Below are 22,004 nucleotides of genomic sequence, written 5' to 3'. Positions count from 1 at the left end.
TCACGTCGGCGCTTTTCCTGATGTCATTTGTGTGTATATTTCCCTCGGTTGGTGTTTTGTACGATTCGTACGGAAATAGTGTTTCCGTGCGAATCGTACTTTCATGTTTGTAAAGTTTTGCAACCGGGTACGAGTCGGACGGAGAATACGCTCCGACCGACGGTTTGTACCCGGTTTCTCCAGGATCGTAATCGGCACCTTAATGTCTGAAGGGGCTTACGCAAAGCCTACTAGTCTGTATATTTGTTTATGGTGATAGCATGAGCTCAGAAACACATTTAATGCCTAAAATCTGGCAGAGTCACAATATATTTATTAGAGCAGTGGAAAGATCAAATAATACTGACCTTCAATTCAGAAGGAATTCAATAAGGGTCTCTAATAAGATTATTTAAAAAGTAAACAATGTAATAATGTTAATGTAGAAAAGAACTGCAAGAATGCACATCTATGTCCCCAAATATGAATGTTTCCTAAGCTTTTCTAAATTGTGTATGTGGCATTCAAAATGTGATAGACATTTTTATTTCTCAAAAAGGTCCTCATTGCTAGCCTGTATGGGTTGGTGCAACAGCAGAGGCGACTGGTGAACTGTTGCCTGGAACATAAGACAGGGTTAACACGAGAAGGAAATTCATTCAGCCCTTATGTTGCTTTCTGTAGCCCCTGTGGCTTGATTTGCAAGCATTGTGAATTCAGCATTCTGACCATGTCACTTCTACGGTTCTACCTTCACTACGGCTTCGAAAAAGGAAATCATTATCTATTGCTGCCATCCGTGTTTCACCTGGAAGGTAAATGCCTGACTCCTCGTGGACACTCTCTGAAGGCCACTGAATCATATTTTAATACAATGAACTAATAATTCAGTCATCCCAGAAAGTACCTGAAATTGACTTTCCTAAGCAGTATACTCCTTTTTAGGTCGAGCCTACAGCGCTTGCGCTGCAGGATGATTCGTTGAATGTCCCTTCGATTTGAATTGCCTTTTGTCGGTTTCATTAAAAAATTGTAGCCTCCAAATGGCTAATTGTTGGTGCATGTCCCGCCTTTTCTCAAAAGTTAACTGCCATTGAAGACTGACGCAGGGATCGAGTAATGCTGCGCCGTGGCACCTGCAGTGCCAGGACAAAACGGGACAGGCACTTTGCTTGAGCTGCCATTTTCCCCTTCTAGCTCGTGCCCATGCTTGTTTTTAAATGGATTGAGCTTTTCTGTGACTCAGCGCGTGGCCTCGAGGTCGCGTTACTCCAGACATGCACAGCACTGCTTAGCAACAACACAGTAAACTTTAAAGTGGAGGGGGTAAGTCGGATGTATTTGAGAGGGGCACGCTGTGTGACTACGGCACTTTTCAATGCTTGGTCTTTTTAGAACGCTATCGGTGCTATTAGTCTCTGCTCCAGTTAAACATGCTGTGATTATGGACACATCATGTAATCTTCCCGTACCATTAAAAGAAAATGAATGTGACCATGTGTAATGTAACTGGTGCTATACAAAACTGCAAAAGGCACCAAAGATTTTGTTTGTTCTTGTTGATGGTAGGATCTACACGTGGGGACGTTTTCTCCCCAGTGCCATCACTACACTGGACATCTGTGTTAGGGCTGTCAACACAAAGGAGCAGAAGAGGAGCACTCAGAAGATTATATAATTCTCACCCACACACACTGTAAGCGTCATAATGTCGCAATTGCATCAAGCGCTATTGTGTTATTACATGTTTGGTTTCGACTGATAAGACCCCTCAGGACAACAGGGCTTAGCTTACAAACAAACAGAGCTTTTCAATGCTTGCTCTCTTTAAAACTCTATCGGTGCAATTAGTCTCAGCCTCAGCGTAACATCCTGTGATTCTGGACACATCACGTAATGTTACCATGCCTTAAAAGAAAATGAATGTGACCGTGTGTAATGTAACTGATGCTCATGTATAGCACTCCAATTCCTTCAGGTCAAATTCACACAATACAAAACTGCAAAAGGCACCGAAGGTTTCGTTTGTTCTTGTTAATGGTGACATCTTCCCACTGGGACTTTTTCTCCACAGTGCCATCTCTACTTTGGACATCTGTGTTAGGGTCATCAACATAAAGTAGCAGAAGACGGGGACCCAAAAGTTTACTTAATTCTGACCCACTCACACTGTATGCTGCACAAAGCTGCAATTACATCAAGGGCTGTTACATGTTTGGTTTCTACTGATAAGACCCCTCGGGACAACAGGGCTTTGTTTATAAACAAACACAGATTTTCAATGCTCGCTGCTCTCTTTAACCCTTTCGCTGCGGCGGGAATTCCGCCGCAGCGCTGGGGGGTGCGGGGGGGCAGCGCGGTGGCGCTGTGCTCATGACGGAGCCACTCCGTCATGAGCCACGGTTGAGCTGTGCTCATGACGGAGCGGTTCCGTCATGACTCCGCTCAGTTGCGTTGTCCCCCCGCACAGGCGGGGAAACAGCGCCGCATGGGCGGAGCGGCCGCCAACGGTCGTGGCATGACGGAACCGCTCCGTCATGAGCACACGGCAACCATGGCTCATGACGGAGCGGTTCCGTCATGAGCGGGGAAGGGGTTAAAACACTATTGGTGCTATTAGTCTCGGCGTTGGCTTAACATCCTGTGATTCTAGACACATCATGTAATCTTCCTGTGTCTTAAAAAGAAAATGAATGTGAATGTGTGTGTGTTAGACCCGGGATCCCTGGTTGGCTGAGGTAGGTACCTTAGGCCAAGCAGGGACCCGCGTTCCAACGCAGGGGAAAGGAAGGTCACCTTTTGAGCTAGCCCCGCTTACCCCCTCGGTAGCTTGGCACAAGCAGCCAGGCTTATCTTCAAGGCAAATGTGTAAAGTATTTGTAACCACGCTCACAACAACCCCATGATAACACCACAAATAGACTCCATACGAGTTTTATAAAAACGAGTATAAACTTTATATAAAAGATATACGATAGGACCACACGATATAAATCCAACATATGAGTTTGGGTACTATTTCTCCTGGCCGGTTGTTAGGCCAGCCAGCCCTTGTAAGTTCTGGCGGCATTAATGAGCGCTTCTAAACATTCTCCTGTAATCCTAATATCATGTTATACAGTTCGTAATGCTAGAATCAAGCACTTTTGCAATGTAAAAATACTGTAAAGCGTAACCCGGCAATCAGACACTCTGCAATGTAAAAAGAATACAATACGTAACACAACAATCAAGCACTTTGCAAGGTAAAAATAATGCAACGCGTAATACAACCACCAGGTACGTCGTTATGCAGAAATAAGGAAATGAGTAATACACTAATCAGGTAATTCGTTATGCAGGAATAATGAAATGCGCAATACAACTAATCAGGTAGTTCGTTATGCAGAAACAATGCAATGTGTCATACGAGAATCAGGTAGTTCGTTATGCAGAAATAATGCCATGCGTCATACACTAATCAGGTAGTTCGTTATGCACGAGTAATGCAATGCGTAATACTCTAATCAGGTACTCCATTATGCAGAAATGATGCAATGTGTAATACGACAGTCAGGTACTCCGTTATGGAGAAATGGAATAATGTGTAATACACTCAGACACCGATCACTGTGCCATAGGCGATCTCTCAGCCTCTCCTTCTGACTTGCAGTCAGCCTCTCAACAGTTGCCCCCAACATGGGTACGGTGTAATCAAAAAGTGCAGGTCCGCATTCCGGCTCCTGTACTGCCACTCCCTTAGCAATACGGGCCACGATACGAGCTGAAGCAGAGGCTCGCGCTGCCGGAATGACAGAGAGGCCGAGCCCGTACCCCGCCCCAGGAGTCGACACACGTTACCTGAGGGGTGCAAACTCACTCTCCTCTCCTCGTCCAGTGGCTGGGCCTCCAATGCAATCTTTGTGAATTGGCAACGGTGGGCCCGGGCCGGCGTCTCAGCTCCTCCGGGGCTGCCAGTCTGGGCCAGTACAGTTACGAAGATCTCAGGCTGCCACAGGGCACTCGCACACAGCGTCGCTGAGACTTTCTTGAGCTTCGGGTGCACCATTACTGGGCACTCCACACACAGGTCTCAGGATGCAGGAAGATCACACGCACAGCGTCGCTGAGACTCACTTTAACTCCGGTGCACACGATAACAAGGCAAATCCTCACGAAGGTCTCACAGTGCACAACGCACACGCACACAGCGTCGATGAGACGCACTTGGATTCCGGTGCACACGATAACTGGACAATCCTCACAAAGGGGTTCAGGTTGCAAAAAGCACACGCATCCCGCGTCGCTGATCCTTACTTGGACTCCAGGTGCCCACGATCACAGGGCACACCTTACAAGGGTGTCAGGCTGCACCAAGCACGCACACACAGTGCCGCTGAGACTCTCATGGAAACTTTTGTGTTCCTGTGTTTCTGCAACAGGGAGCCAGCTCACCTCGGGCCCTTGGGGATAAGTTACTTCAGGACACAGCACACAGCAAAGGCTTTTCAAGCAGGGGTACACAGCACACAGCAAAGTCCCTTTAGCCTTTCCTTGGTTAAAACAGCAAACTGCAGGCCAGCCCCAGAACACACAGCAAGGGTCAGTCCTATCCTTCAGTCTCTTCAGTTGATTCTTCCTTGGCAAAGGTCCTCTTGACCACGAAGTAGCTCCAGTCTTGTTCACACTTGATCAAGCCATTCTCCAAAGTTCAGGGGCTTCATCTCTCAGTCATACCCCTCAATGGCTTTGAAGTCTTTGTGTTCAGGGGTGACTGACCCCTGTTCAAACCAGTTCTGGGTGCGTCCCTGCCAGTGACACCCTCTTCCTTTGATTAGTGGGGGTCTGGATTCTCAATCACTCAGCAGGTGATGGGACAATTGTTTTATGGCAGCAACCCAGGCATCTTCACCTCTAGGGGCTTCTCCTCCCCTACACTCCAGATGCAGCTCAGCCTGTTTCTGTCTCACCTCCTCCCCTGGGTCAAGACATTTCCCAGATCCTATCGCTTTCAAATCCAGACAGTCAGTCCACAGCCAGGCAGAGACACACAGAAATGTTAGAGCACAAAAACTCAGCCACTTCTAAAAGAGTGACTTTAAAACACACAATGCAAAAACCACCTTCATAAAAAGTTATGTTATAACATTGTAAGTTTATGCATACTAAAGTTCACCTTTCCATCTTAAGCCTTTTTGAAGATAGGCTGGAAAACATATTACACAGCCTCCCCATTCTGTCCTATGGGCAAGATGGCCTTTCAACAGAGAAAAATGAAATGGAGATTATTTCACTGTCAGGACATGGCACACACCTTAGTACATGTCCTACCTTTCACATGCACTGCACCCTGTCCAGGGGGTACCCTAAACCTACCATAGGGGTGTCTGATGTGCATAGAAAAGGGAAGGGTAAGGTCTGACAAGTGAGTGCACTTGTCAGAACAACATGGCAGTTCAACAAACTAGGCGCAGGCACTGCAATGGCAGACCTGAGTTACCTTTTTAAGGCTACCTGTGTGGGTGGCACAGATAGTGCTGCAGGCCCACTAGTAGCATTTGCATTAGCAGCCCTGGCACACATAGTGCACTTTACTAGGGACTTTACTAGCAAGGCAAACATACCAATCATGGACAACCAATTACCATTGATATTTATACGGGGAGCACTTACACTTTGACACTGTTAAGCAGTGGCAAAGTGTCCAAAGCATCTAAGTTGACAACACCATGTCAGAAAAAAGGTCTAGGGGAAAAGCTAAAAGTTTAGGGACTTTAGCCAAAAAAGGGCCAAGTCCTCCAGTGTGTAATGTAACTGGTGATCATGTACAGAGCTCCAATACGTTCAGGTCGAGTTTGTGCTATACAAAACAAACAAAAAAAGAAAGATTTGCTGATGTTCCTCTAACCTTCCTCATTCTATAAGCACCTTTGAAAGTGCAAGCTACTTTCTTTTGCTTTTAACACTCTATGAGAGTGCAAGTGTTTTCTTGCCCTCTCTCTACCGTATGCTGCTTCCCACTTAACGCTCCCATCCCCATATGCTTTCCAGGTGGCTCTCCCACCCCTCCGTGTTTTTTAAAGTAAAAAAGCCCTGCCATTGATTCCCAACACAACACTGTACACATCGATGGCATTTACTTGCTCCTGCCAACTTCCACCCCCTCCATTCCTCTCTGGCTGCTCCACAGTCCGTCACATTTGTAAAAAAGTTTTTAGGGGGGCCAACAGCTACAATTTCCTTTCTGAACACACACTTTCAAGAACCTTTCATTCTTCTTTTTTTTTTGCCCCAAGGGCTTTAATATATTAGAATAATTAATTACCAAAAATGGTCGCCACATGGCAAAACATGCGCATGTATGTGCCATCATGCTGGGGCCCCTCTACCTTCAGGACACATGCATACAAATACATAGTTGCATTTTTTCATTTTTGCCAATGCTGAACAGCATTGTCAGAAACCACTGGCATAGCCAATAAGTTAGCACTGGCACAGCCAAAAGGCAAGACCTATTGCCATTGCCAATGCTTGTTGTCTTGTTTTTTTTTTTTGGTTTTTTTTTTTTTTTTGGAAAACCTTTATTCTTGAAAACATGGACACAGCTATTTAGCCGACATCCCGGAGGTTCGGCAGCTTTAAGAAAGCAGAACAAAGAAACGTCCACAGTGCATAGAGGAGAAGCAAAAAAGGTTCTATTTTAAATAAACACAAACTCGCACAAAACCCCAGCAAGGCGAAGGACACTGAATACCACTGGTGATTGCCCCTCAGGGGAGAGCAGACCCCCCTCGTCTAACAGTCACAACACTGTGTTAAGAGGAAAAAGGGGGGAAAAGCAGAGGCCCAAAAAGTCAATTAACAATCAGATACATATACAAAAGCTGGAAAGAATGTTAAGGAGAGAGCTGTTCATCGGGGGGATCCAAATCAGGGGCAAGACATATGCCCCCCCTATACTGGTTCCACCTCCCCCAAATGGCATGCCACTTCCGGGGGCGCCCTCTAGCACAATATACTGTCTTTTCCCTCAGCATACTCCAGTCCATGTTTTCTTTCCACGCAGTCAATGTGGGGGGACCCGCTGAGCCCCACAGGCGCGCGATGTCTCGCTTAGCCACCATATTACCCAGGGTCACCCACTGGGTCTGTCCCTCATCGTGATCGGTAGGCCCCCAAACATTCAGGAGACAGCACCGCGCCTCCGGCTGCATAACAATGCCCGTCACCTCCCCCATCACCGTATGGACTCTCCTCCAGAATTCCATGATAACGCCACATTCCCAAATGATATGCATAAAGGTACCCACCATACCGCAGCCCCTCCTACATAAACCCTCCTCAGAGAATCCCATATGAACCAGCCTAGGCCCCGTGACATAGATTCTGTGGAGTATTTTGAGCTGCACCAGCCTCAGACGTGATGGGATCGTGACCTCCTTAGGAGAGGAGACCGCAGACTGCCAATCCTCGTCATCCAGTTCGAGCCCGTCCCTAGTCCACTGGTCCCTCAGCCCCAACAGCAGGTCCGCCCGAACATTTATCAATTTCTTATATATGAGAGAAATCGTACTCTCCGGCATATGGCCGTCGAGGATCCGATCCTCCAATGGAGAGGACTCAGGCACCTTCTCACCGTCTACGAGAACTGATCGCAGGGCATGACGCACTTGAACATAGCGGAAGAACTCGGATTTCCCCAACTCATACTCCTGCTGCAGCTCTTCAAAGGACTTCACCCTCCCCTTAATCAGCAAATCTCCATCCCTGGAGATTCCAATCAAGTCCCATTTATCAAAACCTTTCGTATGCCAGAGCCTCCCCAATTTTTCAGATTCAAACAACGGGGTAGCTAGGGTGAGCCTATCCTTCCAGCCCAACGAGTCAGTCGCCAACCTCCACACGCGCACCGCCACCCCAGTGGGCCCCGTGAGGGACGAGTCCAGCGCCCGAGAGTACAACGCTCTATGATAATTACCGCCGCGCAGCAACCATCGGTCCATGGCATAGCCGGGGCTTAGAGCCGGACCATAGAAACCATGATTAATCGCGCTCAACTGGGTGGCCCAATAATAGCGTCGAATGTCTGGAAGCGCAATACCCCCGTCGTACCACGGAAGCGTCAACTTAGCAATCGCTATGCGCGGCCTTCCATCCCACAACAACGATCGTTGGAGGCTTTCAACCTCCCGAAAGTAACTGGCCGGTACCCAATCAAGGGTATTCTGCAAGGCATAGAGGAACCGGGGGAGAGACATCATTTTAAACAAGGCGGCGCGCCCAACGAGGGAGAGCGGCAGCTTCCGCCAGCCCGCAACATCCCGCCGTAAGCGCGCCAGTGGGAGGAGCAGGTTTCTCTCATACCGCAGGGTGGAGTCAGTGGAGATAAAAATCCCCAGGTACACAAAGCCCTGCTGGGCGATCTGGATCGAACACGTTCGCGGGACAGGCGGAACCTCGCCGCTCAGAACATACAAATACGATTTACTCCAATTGATGACGAGACCCGAGTTCCTGCCAAAGGACGTCAGAACGTCACAAACCACTATAAGCGAGTTCTTGGGCGAGGCGAGATATAACAGGATGTCATCGGCATAGAGCGATATACGGTCCTCGTGCTCGGGCGACCACCTAAGTCCACGTATATCCGGATGCCAGCGTATCCACGCCGCCAGCGGCTCGAGGGCAAGGGCGAACAACAAAGGCAACAAGGGGCACCCCTGCTGAGTTCCCCTCCCAAGCTGGAACGGAGTCGATGCCCGCCCGTTTACCACAACACTCGCAAGGGGACCCTCATACAGCAACCTCACCCAGCTCAAAAAACCAGGGCCAAAGCCGAACTTGGCAAGCACTGCCCACAGATATGCCCATTCCACCGTATCAAAAGCCATCGTGGCATCGAGAGATGCCACAATAGCTGGTTCTCGGATCGTGCCCGCCCTGGCAATCACTCCATGGAGGCGCCGAAGGTTCAACGCAGTGTTACGGTGCGGGATAAAGCCGGATTGATCCGGATGGATCAAGTCTCCGAGCACCCTGACCAAGCGGCCTGCCAGAATTTTAGCCAGAATTTTCGGCTCAGCATTAAGGAGTGATATTGGCCGATAGGAGGAACACTTATCTCGGGGTTTACCCTCCTTGTGTATTACAACAATCGTCGCCAGTCTCTGGTCCAACGGAAGGGACCCACCCCCCCGCGCCTCCACAAACATGGCGCGCAGGTGAGGGGCAACCCTATCCGGGAACAGCTTAAACAAGTCAATCGGCAAACCATTAGGGCCTGAGGCCTTACCCGAGTTCAGCGCACGGATGGCACCCGCCACCTCATCGACCGTTATGTCTCCATCGAGGTCGTCCCTATCTACGTCAGACAGGCAGGGCAGATCGATGTCCCGCAGGAGGCCAAGCGAGTCCTCGGTCGGCCTATCCGAAACTGAGGCATAAACCATACGGAAATAATCCGAAAAACACTGTACTATCCCCTCAGGGTCAACAACTACCTCTCCCCCCTCTCTCGTCAGTTCCGGCACCACTCTATTAACCCGTTCTTTTTTGTCCAGCCAAGCTAGGAGCTTCCCGGCCTTATCCCCAACATCATACAAGCGGCCCAGCTGTTCCCTACTGAGGGTCTTGGCGGCATTCGTCACCAGGTCCTTAAATTCGGCTTGCTTCAGGCTCAGCTCATGCAGTGAGACCTCTGTAACCTCCTCCTCCAGGGCCACCTCTAAAGCCGCGATCTCCTCCTCAACCTGCATAACCTCGCCATCTCTCCGCCGCTTGGATGCCACTACCAAGGAGAGGGCCTCTCCCCTCAGCACGGTCTTAAATGCTTCCCACAACGACACGGCCGAGTCAACGGACCCCTGGTTGTCCTTAAAAAAGTGATCAACTGTCTTCAACAGCGCACTGCGCATCTTGGGGTTCCGAAAGTACCAGGGGTTAATAGGAGCAACCCTGCCCCCTCCCTCGCGCCCGACATCCAGCCGGACCCACACTGGCGAATGATCCGATATGCCCCGCGCCATATGCCTGGCCTCAGATACCAATGAGGCATGCGCAGCCAGAGTGAGCAGAGTGAGCAGAGTGAGCAGGTAATCAATCCTAGAGAGGCTACCATGCGCCCCAGAGTGGAAGGTGTATTGGCTCTGTGTGGGGTGCCGGAGCCTCCAGCAGTCCACCAGGCCGAGTGTGTCTAGAAAGTCTGGAAGCCACTTCTGAGCCCCCCCGGTGTCCCTGCAACTCCCTCGCCTCATACTTCCACAACAAGATCGCGAACATACACAACAGCTTCAGCAACCAACCAACGCACACCAAGACCGAACAACCACCCCTCACCACCACCCTCCAAGCCTGGACTCCGATCAGCACCGAAGACACCATCCGCACGATGAACTCCATCCACTCCGGATCACCGACCGACCCCTGCCCTCATCACGTCTTCAACAAGGCTGACGCTGTCATCGCACCCCACCTGCGAGACATCATCAACACATCCTTCGACACCGCCACCTTCCCTGAGAGCTGGAAGCACGCCGAACTCAGCGCGCTACTCAAGAAACCCACAGCGGACCCCACCGAACTCAAGAACTACCGCCCCATCTCGCTCCTCCCGTTTCCAGCCAAAGTCATCGAGAAGACCGTCAACAAGCAGATGGCCGCCTTCCTCGAAACGAATGGATCCCTCGACCCCTCACAGTCCGGCTTCCGAGCCAATCACAGCACCGAGACCGCCCTCATCGCCGCCACCGATGACATTCGAGCCCTGATGGACAACGGAGAAACAGCGGCCCTCATCCTCCTAGACCTCTCCGCAGCATTCGACACTGTCTGCCACCGCACCCTAGTACAGCGCCTCAGCAACGTCGGAATCCAGGACAAGGCGCTGGAATGGATCATCTCCTTCCTCGACGGAAGAATACAGAGAGTCCGTCTACCACCGTACAAGTCAGAGGCCACCGATGTCATCTGCGGCGTCCCTCAAGGATCCTCGCTGAGCCCCACCCTCTTCAACGTCTACATGAGCCCCCTCGCGGCCATCGCACGGCAACACAACCTCAACATAATCTCCTACGCCGACGACACCCAGCTGATCCTCTCCCTGACCAACGACCCCGCCGCCGCCAGAGCCAACCTACACGAAGGGATGAAGGACGTAGCCGAGTGGATGACGACCAGCCGCCTGAAGCTGAACTCGGACAAGACGGAGGTCCTCATCCTGGGCTCCTCACCCTCCGCCTGGGACGACTCCTGGTGGCCTCCCGCCCTGGGCACCGCACTCAAACCGACAGACCATGCACACAACCTGGGCTTCATCCTGGACTCCTCCCTCTCCATGACCAGGCAAGTCAACGCCGTCTCCTCGGCGTGCTTCAACATCCTACGCATGCTACGGAAGATCTTCTGGTGGATCCCCACCGAGACCAGGAGGACCGTCACCCAGGCCCTCGTCACCAGCCGACTGGACTATGGCAACGCCCTCTACGCCGGTACCACCGCCAAGCTCCAGAAGAGACTCCAGCGGATCCAGAACGCCTCAGCCAGACTCATCCTCGACATCCCACGAACCAGCCACATCTCCGGACATCTGAGAGACCTTCACTGGCTCCCCGTCAACAAAAGAATCACCTTCCGCCTCCTCACCCACGCACACAAAGCCCTACACGACCAAGGCCCGAGCTACCTCAACAGCCGAGTCAACTTCTACGCTCCCAAACGCCACCTCCGATCAGCCAACCTCGCCCTCGCCGCCGTCCCCCGCATCCGAAGAGCGACTACAGGAGGAAGGTCCTTCTCCTACCTGGCCGCCAAGACCTGGAACTCCCTCCCGACCGACCTGCGCCTGACCCAAGACCACCTCTCCTTCAGGAAGAAGCTGAAGACATGGCTGTTCGAGCAGTAGCGGCACCCCCCCACCCCCAGCGCCTTGAGACCCTACGGGTGTGTAGTGCGCTCTATAAATGTCACTGATTGATTGATTGACCTATCCAGCAGCCCAGAGCCGACAGCATTGAAATCCCCCCCCACCACTAGCATACCCTCCGGGAGGTCCAACAAGGCCCTACCCAGATCTGTAAACGTGGAGGCCTGCAGGGCTGGAGGGACATAGACCGAAACCAAAACCAAAGTTCTTCCTTCCCACCTCCCCGCCACCGCCACAAACCTCCCCCTATCATCAACAATGGTGGAGTCCACCTCAAACGGTAGTGAAGCTCTAACTAGGATGCCCACACCCCTGGATCCAGAGGAGAATCCCGAGTGAGCTATGAATTTGTAGCCTTTCCTATTAAGAGCATGGCAAGTATTACCTATAAGGTGTGTCTCCTGCAGTAGGACGACATCCGGCAAAGACCGTTTCAAGAACTGCAGGACTATCCCCCGCTTAATGCGATCCCCCAAACCATTAACATTCCAGCTAAGAACATTTAAACCCCTACCCCCCATCCCCACACCACAAGAGACCCACCCCACACCCGAAGAGCCACCATGGAAAAATCCTGACAATGATTACTGCGCCTTGCAAAAACAAACCCCCCAACAACAAACCCAAAATTCCAACTATCCCCCCCACCCTGCACCCCTGCTGCAGCTTACAATGCCCCCCCAACTTGCAGTGTGCCTGTCGCCCTACCAAAACCCAAATCTACAAAAAGTACCCTGAGGGAGGAAAGAGCTCCCATCGTCCTCCCGCAACCCTCCGTATTGTACTGCAATCAGTTCAAGTCATCATCCGGAACCAAATCAAGTCAGTCCGGCTCCAAAGGCATCAACCCTGCCCATCCCGGCCACTGTCCCCGTCTGCGGCGGCATCCTCACCAGTCCGTCGTCGGGGCAAAGCGTCCAGCCATTCACCGGCCATAGCAGGCGACTCAAAGAAGAAAGTTCGGTCTTCATACACCACCCGTAATCTGGCAGGGAAAAGCATGGCATACTTCAGGTCCCTCTCCCGAAGCCGTCTCTTCACCCCCAGGAAGTTCAGCCTTTGCTTTTGCACCAGCTGGGTGAAGTCAGGATAGAAACTCACCGACGCGTTCTGAAAAGGGACCGGGCCCGTCACCCGAGATGCTTGCAGGATAGCGTCCCGATCTCGGAAGTGAAAGAGCCTGGCGACAATCGGTCTCGGTGGAGCTCCCACCTTGGGCCTCCCACCCGGCACTCTGTGAGCTCGCTCAACTGCGAAGAACTTCCCAAGGCCCTTAGGCTTCAGATGGTTAAGCACCAAGTCCTCCACGAGAAGGTCCACAGAAACCTCGTCCGAGGACTCCGGGACCCCGATAATGCGCACGTTGTTGCGCCTGGCCCGGCTCTCAAAGTCCTCGAGCCTACGGGCGGAGAGGTCACTCTCGGCCCGCAGCTTACGAACCTCAGTCTGAAGTTCCGAGACATCGTCAGCGAGGCCCGTGGTCTTGAGATCAAGGGTTTTTACCCGTTCATTAGTTTTGCCCAAGTCCGCGCGGATCAGGTTAACGTCCACCAAGATGGTATCCACTTTGTGCGCCAGGGCATCAAACTGTCTCCCAATCGAGGCCTGCATCCCTTCGAGCGCGCCCATGACGTCCTGCAACGAGAGCTCCGAGGCCGGGGGTGAGGCAGTCTTCTGTCCATCCAGCGGCTGGCTCGATCCACCAGGCGACCCCTTCTGCTGGGCATACCGATCCATATTATTAGCTTGAGTATAGGCTCCCCGCCTGGTAGCCTTGGGTTTCAGCCGATCCACCTCTGCTTTACCCGACATGTCTGGCTCCAAGCAGTCCGGTGCACAAAGACGGCCCTCTCTCAGGTAGAGGGAGCAGGAGAAGTCAGATCTGCAATAGCCAGCCAGGGTAGGGCGCAGAGCGTCCAGAGGATAATAAAGCAGCCGAAAGCACTCCCGGGCCAAGGCAGACAAAGGGCGAGAAAGTGAAAGTGAATGGACGGGATCCTCCGTCCGACAGTTCACACCTCGCCTGGCCGCTGTTGTTCAATTAGAGGTCGGGCATCCTGCCAACGCCAGCCCCTGGCATCCCTCGGAGACAGGCCTCAATCTTCCGCCGTGCACAACTCCGGTTCCCGGTGGGCGATCTGAACTCGGGCGGCATCAATCGCCTCCATAACGAGTCATCTGCAAGATGCCGTGCATATAATACAGGATTGAAGACAGGATAGTCGACGGAGGGCGCGTGGGTCTCGGGAGCTCAAAGCTCACGCGGCCATCTTGGTCCGGCGCTAGGCTCCTCCTCCCTTGTTGTCTTGTTTAAATAGTTTACCGATCAATTATTCAGGGGGTAGCCTGACTGGCAATGGGTGATTTGTTTGTTTGTATTGTTGTTTCTGTCAACAGTCCTACTGCAACCCTTAAGGGGCATCCGTAATTGTCACACACTTACCAAGCAGTGTACTGTGTGTTACGTTCACCAGTTCAAACACGTGCTTTGTGCTGTTTCAATTACTGAGCAGTTTCTATAGAAAAAAGTCGAGATCGATCTTTTTCAGAAGAAATTTGCTCAATGAACTACTGCTTTATGTGAAAGTGTCTAGGCCTTTCCAAACCAATGTTTAAAACGTATCAGCATTCCAGACCCTACATCTAAGCTGTATCCCACATTCTTGTAGTCCCATTGCTCTATGTGAATCGAGTGTAAATCTTGATTTTAGTGTTTTCCAAACCTCAGTATGTGTTGTTTTTAGATTCAAGGAGGAGATTAGGTCACATTTGAACCTTACATCCCAGGCCAAATTGATTCCATTTTCATGTAAATAATATAGAGTGTGTTTACAGGTAATTCAAAAACGTCCATTACTTCCTCATTACTTCCTGTTCTCATTTCACCCTGCTGCATGCCTAAAAGTAAAATAGTTCAAAGGGAGGGGGTAAAGGGTCTGAGGCCTCAGTGGACCTATAGTAATAGAGCTGATCTGGTGAGGTTTACTCGTTCGTGACAATGGGAAACCCCATCCCCATTAGTGTTGAAGTACGTATAAGAGTATCGGAACGAGAAGCAGAAATCAATTATTTCCTGGAATCAATTCCAATTTATGTTGTCGTGTTTTGTAGCACAGTGAGAACATTTATAGCCAACACTTGTTTCACCCTTTACATTGGCCATCTGGCCTGGGGCTTCCTTGGGGCGTAGTAAGTCGGTAAGCTGGGTAAGGAATGGGAATATGTCCTTAACCCAAAGGCCGCTGTGCCTCAGAATTGTGGTCCGGCGTGAAACTATTCTTGTGTCCGTTGCGGTCAGTCGGCATTCGGCCTAAAAGCAAAATAGGTTTAAACTCCCTCTTCTCCAATGAAGGTTAGAAAAAGCAGATTCTAACTAGAAACCTCCTGCTTTGTCTATCTTTTTATGAGGCAGGCACCTTGTGCTTCCTAGATCTGGATGCAGGTTCTGTCTTACTTTTTGTGGGCCATCTTAGGTCTTTTCTTCTTGCTGCTAGCTGCGTGTTACTGCTATGGACTCTGCCTTTCCTTTTGTTGGCTTCATGGGCCCCATTTGGGCTTTTGGCTTCTGTTCTGCTTTCACGTCTCCTCTATGGACCTGCTTGGGTATGAGCTGAGCTGAATCCAGGACCTGGTCTCCTTTTCACCTGCTCCCTGCTGGTCTTAGGCTGGAGTTGTGATTACTCTCCTTGATGTTTATGCCTGTGCCACTGTGTTCCTGCTGTTTATGTTGGGGGGTGTGTGGTGCTGGTTTACTTGCTTGGCCTACTGTCCCTTGTTCCCTGCTAAGTTTGGGGTTGGAGTTGGGCTTAGATTAGTTGACCTGAAACTAGGGTGGATTTGGGCTTCCTCTGTGGCTCCTGCTATGCTTGGGGCTTCTGGGATATCCATTCCCTGCTGGTCAGTGGCCAAGTTGTTAAGCTGTTTTTTTTTTTGTTGGGCTGTGGGTTCGGACTTTGGTTGTCTGTGTGTCTTGCTGGGTATCCTGGTACTTTTGGGTTGTGTTTTTCAGCTCCTAGTTCGGCATAAGGATTTTCTTGCCCACCCACCCCTTTTTACCTGTTTGTGGGTTAGTGGTGGGCTATCCTCTCTTCACTTTGTGTGCCTCTTACTGCATTGAGGCTTCTTGGTGATGGAAATTCCTTTCTTGTCCTAAACCTTTCTTTTCTTATTTGCCATGTGATTTGTGGTTTGGTCTTCCCCCCCTTTGCATTCTGGCATAGTTTGGTGATTATGGAGTGGGAGTTTTGAATCCCTCTGCACCGCTCTGCACATTTATCCATTTGTCTCCTTTGACCTCTTGGTAGGGTATGCAATATTACTCAAATAAGCTCAGTTGTGTGAGAAGCATAATCCAGCATTTAGCGCTATTTTCTTAGTGCAAAATACACCCTTGCATCCAAAATGGCGTGAGGATATATTTTGCGTTATGAAAATAGTACTAAATGCTACAGGACAGAAGCAGCAGTAGCCAGCAGCTGCTTGCTCTCTCTTGGGGGCATATTATCAAGAAACGGCGTTAAAATTATCGCTGCTTTAGCGGCAGACAACCGCCGCTAATGCGGCGATAATGGGCTTGATAATATGCTCTTGAGAATTCCAATAGAAGCCCATGTTCTGGTGTCAACATGGGCTTCTATTGGAATTCTCATGGGCATATTATCAAGCCCATTATCGCCGCTTTAGTGGCAGTTTTCTTGCCCTAAAGCGGCGATAATTTTAATGCCGTGCTTGATAATATGCCCCTTAGTTTGTTGTTCCTGTGCTCCTGCAGAATAATTTTTGCTTCAAATTACTCTTAAGTGCTCAAGCTGGTGTAATCGTGTAGCTTTGGTAATTTTGCATTGCAAGAGTAACTCCACGTAATTAAAATTCCACCCATCCCTACTTCTAGGATGATTTTGCGGGGGAAGCTCACATTTCTTTCTTAGTTTGGTGCTTGCAACTTCCTTTGTTTGCTGTGGCAATATTTGCACCCAAGTGCCGATTGTCCTTGGGATCTCCATTTGCACTGGGTTGAGCTTGGTGGTTATAGTGACTACGGCACACAATGTAATTACAGACACTGTCTTCAGTCTTGAACCTTTCCCAACAAATCATTAATTTACAGTGTGCTAATCTAATTAGTGCAATGGAAGCAAAACAAGACTACAACACCCAAAATGCATTAGGCTGGCATACAAATGTCAAGGACTGGAAACTGTGGCCAAAATGATCTGGAGGCAGATGGTCATCCTATTGGTGCAGCTGGATTGCTTTCCTGACTTTTACTGTGCGATTTTAATTTGCGGATGGCTTCCTCTGCTTTGTTGCTGGGCATGGGTGCCTGAGTATACATTCTTGTTGGGCTTCTAGCCAACATCCACCCCTTTTTGGAGATGGGGTTTTGGAAATCATGGGGCTTATTTACAAGGCCCTTGCACCACTTTTGCGTCATTTTTAACATGGGAAAAGTGACGCAAAAGTGGCGCAAGGGCCTTGTAAATCTGCCCCCATATGTCTTGATCCACAACCCCTCATTCTGTGACTTCTAGGACAAGGCTGACGTTTTGTTCTAGGCTTGCACCTCTGCCCTATTTTGTTTGAGTTTCATTAAGCATTCATGTACCCTGTAGGTGTACTCCTTTCCCTCCCTGTTGAAATTGTAAGTTATAATGTAGGAGCCTGTGGTCTTTGGTGCCTCTTTCTATCCTGGTTTTATGTTGATTTCTGGGTGTTGTGAAAGTTGAGGTCATGTGGCATTCCTGGTTTGGGATCTAGCTTCTCAAAGGAGTTTACATTTTTCTTTAGTGGGTCTCACCTCCTTAATTATTTTGGCATGCCCGTTAATTATTTTGGCATGTTGATGGTGGTAAACTGCCCCATGTGATTTATGCTGGAATTTAGCTTCTATTTGAGTGGAGCACCTTAGTTTTATTGAGGTGAAGGAGGGCTGCCCTTAGTGCCCAGTGAGGTTGCTGATCCTGTGTCTGTTTTTTTGCCCTTGAGTGTCTCCCAGCTCCATATAAGTGTTAAGACCTTTTGGCATTACTGGATGCTGTCTGGGTCTAGGAAGAGTGTGTTTACCTGATCTCCCTCATTGCTGTCTGCAGACCTGAGGCTATATGTAACTGATCTTAGGATTCAGCTCCTGCAACCATTGTGCATTGGGAGCTTCTGCCTCTTTTGCCTTCTGCACTTCCTCTGTGCTGGACGGGGGGTTGGGTGTTTGGTTCTTTAGTAACCCTGGCTGGTTCTTTCTTCTTGCCTTTCCCCCTTCTAATATTTGCCTGTTGGGACTTGAGGTTGTTGTTGATCTGCCTCCTTCCCATTTTGTGCTTAGGGTCTGTCATGGGGAAGTGCAGCTCTGGCTGGGGATTGCTCTATCTCTCAGGCTTGTACTGATGTGGGTTCCCGCTGGGTTTGAGGTTTTGGTGGCTGTTTGGTAGAATTTCCCTTCCTACTCTGTGTTCTTGCTTGGTCTTTGCTATAGGAAGGAACTTTGTTTGCTGGTCAAATCTACAGGTCGTCTGTTGGGTCCTCCACCTAAGAGTCTCTGGTGGCTCTTCTGTGGTACTGTGTTCCTTGCTGCCTATCAGCCATTGGAATATGGGGCACAGAATGCTTTGGATGTACTTCCTCTGGTTGATATACTCTTTCTTGCTGGAACTATTGATACATGCTCCATTTTGGTCAGGATTTGGCTGGTGGACTCCCTCTGTGCTCCATGTTGGGCTTAGACTTCACTGGGCATGCTTTGCCTATAGTATCTTTCTTCTTGTTGTTGCTTTAGGATGTCTCTTCCCTTCTACTTCTTTGCTTATTACTGGGCAGGGGCTGAATGTGCTCATGGTTGGGACAGTTTGGTTCCTTGCTGTAGGTTCTTTGGCTTTTACTGTCACAGTTGGCTTAGCTTTCTGGAGGTCGTACAAGTTACTTGATGCCTGTGCTCTGGTATGAGTGGGTGTTTCATGGTATATGGTGTGCATGTCAGTCACTAAATGAGTGTCTCACCTTCCACAGCATGCCAGGTCTTGGCCTTTGATTGGGCTGTGTTCCCCCTTGACCCTTCTTGAGAATATTTCCCTAGTGTGCTTGATCCACAGGGTTAAGTCTTCCTCTTCTGTCAATTGGGCTCTACCTGTGCCTTTTGAATGACTGTTGTCCCTGCTTCTGACTTTCCACATTGGTTTTCCTTAGGTGCCTGGCATGGACTGGTGTAGCCCCTTTGTTGATATGGTGTAGTGTCTATTGTCTTTGTTTGGAACTGGTGTTTGGGGCTCAGCTGGCCTTCTAGGTTTGGTTTCTTACGTTTGCCATTCTGGCTGACTAAGGTGGTGGGAAAAAAATTCCAGAAATATCTGCTTTAGTAGCACTTTATGATGTGAGGACTGAGATGAGGAAGTGATGAGGAGGAAATGCTTCTTTACTGGTTAATCTCATTACACCTATTCTACCTCCTTGCCCCAGTTCTTACAACACTCACACCTTCCCAGCTATATACCCGGCTTTGTTTTTGCTCTGTTTGACTTCATGATGTAAGGACTGAGGTAAGTAAATAAAATTGGAGTAATGAGATTCATAGAATGTAAGCATTTCAACCACAGTCAACATAGTTTCTAAGGGTCTTGGTTTATGAGACACATTTCAAAGGACTGACTCTATGTGTTTGTATTTCATCATTGCATGTAAAGGTCTTCTTTAACATTTTTACACTTGTTTCTCCAACAATATTTGACTCCACATGGTGGTACTATTTTACAGATGTGGATAAGCATGTAATTCTCACCTATCTTAAATCTACCATAGAATTTACTTTTACTTTCAGTTTAGAATGGTGGTTAATGTCGTGTCATTACCGGTTCTCCATGCAATAAGAACCTACATGCATGTCTACCCTGCACTCACAGCAGTTGAGGGAACAGCAGCTAGCAGATATGATAACATCTAGAATCACAAGACAAGAAGCACATTCCTCCATGTCATTCTCAGATGAAGTCCAATTACATTTTCAATGTGAACTCATTGGTGCAAGGTGCCAAAACCTATTTCCATTTTATGATGTTAGCAAGTTTGATAACTAAAACTTGGTCCATTCTTCTATGGCTTCTATTGTTAACCTGGTTTATGTTGTTTTATTTTTTAGGACTCAGTAATATTATAGGAATAATCGTTTACATATCCAGTAATGCTGGTGACCCGAGTGATAAAAAAGACGAGGACAAGAAGAACCAATACAACTACGGCTGGTCTTTCTACTTCGGGGCCTTGTCGTTCATTGTGGCGGAGACCATTGGTGTGCTGGCTGTGAACATTTACATTGAAAAAAACAAGGAGATGCGCTGCAAGTCCAGAAGAGAGTTCATCAAGACATCTTCATCCTCGCCCTATGCCAGGATGCCCACTTACAGATACAGGAGGAGAAGATCGCGGTCCAGCTCCCGCTCAACAGAGCCGTCCCCCTCTAGGGACATGTCCCCAATAGGCGTGAAGATTGGGAGCTCAATACCCATGAGCGAGATCTCTATGTACACTCTCTCCAGGGAACCACTAAAAGTGACAACGGCAGCCAGTTACAACGAGGACCAAGAGGCCAGCTTTCTGCAAGTTCATAACTGCTTTCAGAAAGAACTCAAGGAAGGGATTAATGTTAGCGTGGTGAACAGGCGAACAACACCAGTTTGAAGCAATGTTTTCAAATCCATCGAGGATGCTGCCTTTTTGTAGAAATGTATCACAGACCTTAACTCCAAGTTGAACTTTAATAAGAAAATCGTTTTCTTGTTTCTTAAGATGTGGAGTCCAGTGGTTTGAAACTGGGACCAATTACTAGCACTGCCATTAAACTGTATGGGAGAGGGTAACTCTTTTGGTTGATAGAGTTGGCCAAAAATCAGTAGCTTAGGAATTTAAAAAAATTACAAATGTAACATGTATTGTTTCGATATCATAGTATGTTTTGTGAAATTGTCAATGGTTTACAAATACTTTATTTAACTCGAAAATTGCCATCGCAGATGAAGGCTATGACATCTTACAATTGTTACATGTGAAATAGTTTGTCAGTAGGGGATATTTATCACGCCTTTCAGCACAAGAACTTTTGGATGGTGGAGGGTGACTGGGGGTATCTGACCTCTTTCCTGTTAACCCCAGCCCTTCTTCAGTGAAGAAAAGATGTCTAAAACCGAAGCAACAGCAGCGAAGAGCATTGATAGAGCATCTTCAGAATGTCGGCTTGGAGGAGACACAGAGAGGGAAGACCAGTGAAGGCAGGAGGTGGAAGGAAGATCGGACTCACTCTCCGTATGTCCCTTCTTCAGGGTGTCTCTTTGATGTACTCTAGTAGTTGCTGTTGCTGTTTCTCTCTCTGTTCCAGCCACAGGAGACTGTGTAATCTATGTAGTTAAATCTGCCTCGAACTGTCTCTACCTTTGCCCTGTTGTAAGGGGGTGTCTCTAGACTGCACTCTGTGTTTGAAGCTATATCGGACTGTCTCATCCTATTGTTGTAGCTGCAAGAGACTAGGCTACGCTCTTGTTAGTAGCAGCTTCAAATAGTTTACCTCTCCGCCCCTGCTGCAGGATGTCTTCTGTTATACACTACCTTTATCTATCGCTTTGATTCTCACACAGGGGCTGTCTCTGGTCTGTGCTCTTTATTAGGAGCTGTCTCCCACTTCTGCCCGGCTATAGAGGCTGTTTCTGTTTTATGTTACATGTTACAATGTGTCCATCGGAGACCCTTACTGTAGCAATTTCCTCATCCACAACTGGGTGTGGCACTCAGACCACTGGTAATTAAAATGTTTTCTATTATTCCATGGTACCAACATTGGGTGCGCTCTACTCTTGAACAACCCTTCTCCCCCACCCCCCCTCCCCGATCATTAGTGCCTCCTTTTCAATGCCCACAGACCCAATGGGACATGGATTGATGTTCGAGCTCCACCTGTGATCCAAGGGAACATTGGCCAGTAATGCATGTTTAGATTAACCGCAGGAGCTGGTGGCTTAATCAGGTCTGATGTTTTATCCACGAATACTTTCTATCACAGAGCGCTGCTGCGAATCAAAAGCCTGCTAATGTCGGGCAGCACGCTAGGGAACCACTTAGGCGTTTTCACACTAAAATAAATGTCCCAGGGTCT

The 22,004-nt window shown here is 49.1% G+C and overlaps 1 protein-coding gene across 1 annotated transcript in view; it reads left to right on the top strand.

The window, feature by feature from the left end:
* CACNG4 (calcium voltage-gated channel auxiliary subunit gamma 4) overlaps positions 1–21,670 on the top strand; it is a 539,024-nt gene extending 517,354 nt beyond the window's left edge. Inside the window, exon 4 of the mRNA XM_085614416.1 lies at positions 20,001–21,670. Coding sequence (XP_085470542.1) covers positions 20,001–20,539 — 539 coding nt within the window. The 3' untranslated portion in view covers positions 20,540–21,670. The remainder of the gene's footprint in view (positions 1–20,000) is intronic.
* The last annotated feature ends 334 nt before the right edge of the window (positions 21,671–22,004 follow it).

Source organism: Triturus cristatus, chromosome 7 (assembly GCF_964204655.1).
Source record: "Triturus cristatus chromosome 7, aTriCri1.1, whole genome shotgun sequence".
Classification (NCBI taxonomy): Eukaryota; Metazoa; Chordata; class Amphibia; order Caudata; family Salamandridae; genus Triturus; species Triturus cristatus.
The sequence above is the reverse complement of the archived record's forward strand: the minus strand, read 5'-3'. Positions and strand labels throughout refer to the sequence as shown.